Below are 5,086 nucleotides of genomic sequence, written 5' to 3'. Positions count from 1 at the left end.
CTTTCCATCCTAGACGGATGGGCAATCAGAAAGAGTAATCCAGGTAAACAATTGAAACCCATGAAATTGATACAAATATTGAACTGAAATGATAATAATAACATGAAATATTTGTCAGGTCCTTGAGGATATGCTGAGGAGTTGTGTCATTGAGTTTGAGGGAAGTTGGGATAGATACCTCCCACTGGCAGAATTTGCATACAATAATAGCTACCAAGCTAGCATCCATATGGCCCCATATGAAGCACTGTATGGGAGAAAATGTAGAACTCCAGTGTGCTGGACTGAATTGGGCGAAGACAAACTGGTAGGGCCAGACCTGGTGAAACAGACTGAGGAGAAGGTGAAACTAATCAAAGCCAACCTGAAGGTTGCCTCAGATAGACAGAAATCTTATGCCGACATGAAGAGAAAAGAAATAGAATATGTGGTTGGCGATAAAGTGTTCCTCAAGGTGTCACCGTGGAAGAAGGTATTGAGGTTTGGAAGAAAAGGTAAGTTGAGCCCTAGGTTTATTGGCCCATATGAAGTCATTGAACGTGTGGGACCAGTAGCCTACAGGCTAGCTTTACCACCAGAGCTGGACAAGATCCACAATGTGTTCCATGTGTCCATGCTCAGAAGATACCGCTCAGATCCTTCACATGTCATCTCCAGGGAAGAAATTGAAATACAACCGGATTTGACATATGAAGAAAAACCTCTACGGATCCTAGCTCGGGAAGTAAAAGAGTTGAGGAACAAGCAGATTCCACTGGTGAAAGTGCTTTGGAGGCACCACAACACCGAGGAGGCAACTTGGGAAAGTGAAGAGACGATGAGGCAACAGTTCCCTCAACTGTTTAGATTGTAAATTTCGAGGACGAAATTTAAATTAGAGGAAGAGTTGTAACACCCTCCGGTAGCAACTCAGACATTCTCATCGTTCGGTGACCGGTGTCGGTCCGGACAGCTAGAACGTCTGGAAAAATATTTAAACTAAAGTGAGGGACCATAATTAACTCAAATATTAATAAGAAAAATTGAGTAAAAATTTTAGAAATAAAATACAACCAAGTTAAATGAGTCGGTGCCCAAGCGATGGGAAACCCAGAGGGAAGTTGCGGTTCTCGCAACTAAGAGCCCTAGACCCGGGGGAAAAATTATAAAATAATTTTTGGGACTCCAGAGAAGGGTCATTGAGGTTCCTATGGCATTAGAATGCCAAGAAAATATTTAGAAAAATTTTTCAATCGATATAGACAATTTTGACCCGTTAAGCCAAACGGAGGGCATTTTGGTCATTTCGCCTTCAGAGGTAATTTTTGGCCGACTTGTCCAGTTAAGTAAATAATTAATATAACATAAAATATGAATAAACATTACTAAAAATTAAATTGAAATTGAGTAGAGAAGAAAAGAAAAGAAAATGAGAATAAATGTCAATTTGGACATCATATGATGTCATTTAAAGGAATTCCCACCAATCACATTAAAGCATAACTTAAGTAAGTGATAAAAGAAGACAAATAACACCAAAAAAAGGAAAAAACAATCTGTTTCTTCCCCAAATGAAAGAGCAGCCGTTTCCCTCTTCTCCTATAGCCAAACCTCCATTGATTTTGCAACAAAAGCTTCATTTCCCTCTTGTTTACACTACTAAACCCTAAACCCCTTTCATTAAAACTTAACCACATCTCTTGGGGAAGTGTTTGGCAGCCTAGAAAAGGAAGGAAAGTAAAGTTAAGCTTGGGGAAAAATCTGCCTACAAGAGGTTAGTGCATATATACACCTAAAGCTCTTGATTTCTATGTTAAGGGACTTGAAATAAGTAAGGAATTGTAACTAAAATGAATAAATATTATGTGTATGAATGCCATAAATTTCGGCAGCCCTATTGAAGGAATAGAAATGGAGTGTTCTGATGGACTTGAGATGGATTAGAGGTTATGTTTAAACCATCTATGCATGTGGTTAGTGAATGGGTTAGTAATTAAGGTGTGTTGTGAAAACCTATAATGGGAACTAGGGTTTTAAGGGTGAAAATTGGACTTGGAATTTTAATTGATTAATGGACATTCTAGTGGTCAATTAGTGACCATTTAAGGCAAGTTAATCATAATTTGAAGTGAGTTAATGCATGGCAAAACTGAAATGGAAGGTCGCTAAAGACAAGAAAGATGGTGGCTGAGATTCCAGCCCACTTAGACAGCCATAACTTTGGCTGTGTAGGTCCAATTGGTGTTTGGCCAATTGCACATGAAACTAGGCTTATAATGGCACATTTTTGCTGAAGAAACCATGCCCAAAAGACCAAAGCAAGAGGACCAAAAGTTGGCCCCAATCCGGATACCCTGCAACAGCACCTGCAGAAATGACCAAATGATTAGTAGTTCATTTGGCCATAACTCACTGTAGATATGGTCAATTGACCTGAAATTTTTACAGAAACAAGTTAAGACATAGAAAAACAACTTTCATGAAGAAACCTACCCCAAATTATGGCCAGAACCTATTCAAACATGCAATCACAGTCACTGTTCATGGTACTGTAGATTTGGTAATTCTGCAGTTTTGGAAATCCGGCCAGCTGTGGTTTTTGGACCATATCTGGAGCTACAAAACTCCAAATGGAGTGATTCAAAAAAAGAAATTCAACTAGACAAAATAAGGAACAACTTTCATGTTTGCCATTTCTTCAAATTCCCACTGCAACAGTGCTTAATGGAACAGTAAACTTAGGCTTCAAAAACTGAAATTTCTGCCCCCTTAGACTTAAGTTGAGAAATGGAAATGGTGACCAATCCCAACAAGTTTTAAAAGCAAAATGTGGTATGTTGGGAGTGTCAAAACCAATGTACCCAATTTTTACCTAAAAGTCAACATTTTTGTTGACCAATAAGGTGAATAGTGACACCAAAAACTTGAAATTCACAAATTGAAGAATTTAAAAGTTTCAATTGCCCTAGTATACCTAACAAGATTGGTTTGGATAGTTTGGCATGCCAATAGGGTTCGATTAGCGATCGCACATGGCAATATGCCATTCTGTGATTTTATGGCTTTTAGCCATTCTGACCTTGCATTGAGATTTGGCCTTATGCCGGATATTATTCTGACTTGTTAGTCGCTGCACACACCGGAGATGTATATGTGACCGATGGTGTGGCCCGAGGTACTCGATACGATGCAGTTTACCCGTTTATCCGATCCGATGCGTCTAGTGTAGGTTACTTGGGCAACCAAATGAATGAAAGTGGACAAAGTTAATGATATACAAATTCAAAACAAATGAAACATATACATTCACTACATATTTATTTTCTTGCTATTTCTTTTATTTTATTATTGCACCACTAAGCATTATTGCTTAGCGCATTGCTTTTGCCATGCATAGGTTCTGGAGATACAGATCGTGAGCCCAGTAGACCGCAGACTGGGTGAGTCCATCCTGCAGTTCTGCACAGTGTCCGTGTCACCTCGTCACCTGCAGTGCATTGGTAGGACACTAGGTGTCATTTTGATATTTTGTAACTAAATTTTTATCTTCTCATATGTATTTGGATCTATGTATAGTATTTTGATGTTCATGTAAATAATGAAAGTTATGGTTATGAATGCAAAATTTGAGCCTTTATTTATTGTTTGTATATGAGAAATGGATGTTGAGAAATGAAAAGGTTGTTGAGAACTGAAATTGAAAATTGTTGAGATTTTGATGTTGGAGTTTGAAATGATGAGACATGAATATTGGAAGTGTTTTTCACAGGTTCCGAAGAACTGTTTTCTCAATTTTTAGCCGGTACTCCGCCGGATTTTCTTTAAAATTTTCGGAACCTCAAATAAATAATGTTTTTGATAAATGGCTTAAATAAAGTATATTTCATAAATTATATTCAAAAGCATGATATAAATTAATTAAGGTATATTAGAGTGTGCCGATACACCGTGTGGCATTACTTACTCAGGTATACTGTACACGGGTAAGGGGTGTCACATCCTCCATCTCTAGGATAACAAAATCTACTGGAATAAAAATTTTCCCATCTTGATGGGGATGTTTTCTAGGATGCCAATTGGGTACTTGACAAATCTATCTGCTAATTGCAAAGAGATCGTAGTTGGTCTTAGCTCTCCCATATTTAGCTTTTGATAAATGGACAAGGGCATTAGGCTCACGCTGGCTCTAAGGTCACAAAAGTCTTTATCAATATTCATATTACCAATCAAGCATGGTATGGAGAAGCTTCTAGGATCTTTTAATTTTGGAGGCAGCTTGTTCTGTAGGATGACACTACATTCTTCTATTAGGGAAACTGTCTCATAATCCTCCAATCTCTTTTTCTTGGAAAGGATTTCCTTTAGAAATTTTGTGTAGGAGGGCATCTGAGATAACGCTTCTGTAAAAGGAATATTAATGTAGAACTTTTGCAAAACCTCTAAAAATTTTTAAACTGCTTGTCCAATTTAGCTTTCTGGAATCTTTAAGGAAAAGGTAAGGGGCTAGTAAGGTTCTGACAGTTTCTTTTTCTTGTTTTCCCCCCTCTTCTTTGCTTTCCTCAACTTGCTTCTCTTCTTCCTCTTCTTGAATGTCATGATTTCCACGAGTTTTTTCCTTCTGTTTTTGATTTTCTTCTGGTTCTTGTAATGTTCTCCCACTCCTCAATGTGATAGCTTTGCAATGTTTTTTAAGATTCATCTCAGGTTGACTAAGTAATCTTCTACCTTATTTGCTTGAAGAACTGGCCTACTGAACAATATGATTTTCAAGCATTTTATTATGGGTGGCCAGTTGATCCACTCTGAAAGTTAGTTGTTTGATCATCTCATTTTGCTATTATTGTGCTACTAAGAAGCTCTCCATCATGGACTCCATAGTCAACTTTGATTCTGCCTATTGAGGTTGAGGGAGTGGTGGTTGTTGCTGCATCAAATTTTGTCCTCTGCTCTAAAAACCTGATGGTGGTGGCGTATATCCTTGCTAGTTTTTTATGGGTTGATTCTAAGAATTCTGTGAGTTGAACCATGAGAAGTTTGGGTGATTCCTCTATCCAGGGTTATATGTGTTGGAATATGGGTTATTGACCTACCTCTGGTTGAAGTTCCC

At 38.0% G+C, this 5,086-nt stretch overlaps 1 protein-coding gene across 1 annotated transcript; it reads right to left on the bottom strand.

The window, feature by feature from the left end:
* Positions 1 to 4,002: 4,002 nt before the first annotated feature.
* LOC131182901 (uncharacterized) lies at positions 4,003 to 4,678 on the bottom strand. The gene is made up of 2 exons (XM_058152287.1): positions 4,499 to 4,678; positions 4,003 to 4,365 (listed from the first exon to the last, which is right to left on the bottom strand). Exons 1-2 carry the CDS (start codon positions 4,676 to 4,678, stop codon positions 4,003 to 4,005), a joined length of 543 nt encoding a protein of 180 aa, XP_058008270.1.
* Between the last annotated feature and the right edge of the window lie 408 nt (positions 4,679 to 5,086).

This window comes from Hevea brasiliensis, chromosome 9, assembly GCF_030052815.1.
Source record: "Hevea brasiliensis isolate MT/VB/25A 57/8 chromosome 9, ASM3005281v1, whole genome shotgun sequence".
Classification (NCBI taxonomy): Eukaryota; Viridiplantae; Streptophyta; class Magnoliopsida; order Malpighiales; family Euphorbiaceae; genus Hevea; species Hevea brasiliensis.
Note: the sequence above shows the minus strand (reverse complement) of the source record. Positions and strands in the feature narration are given on the sequence as shown.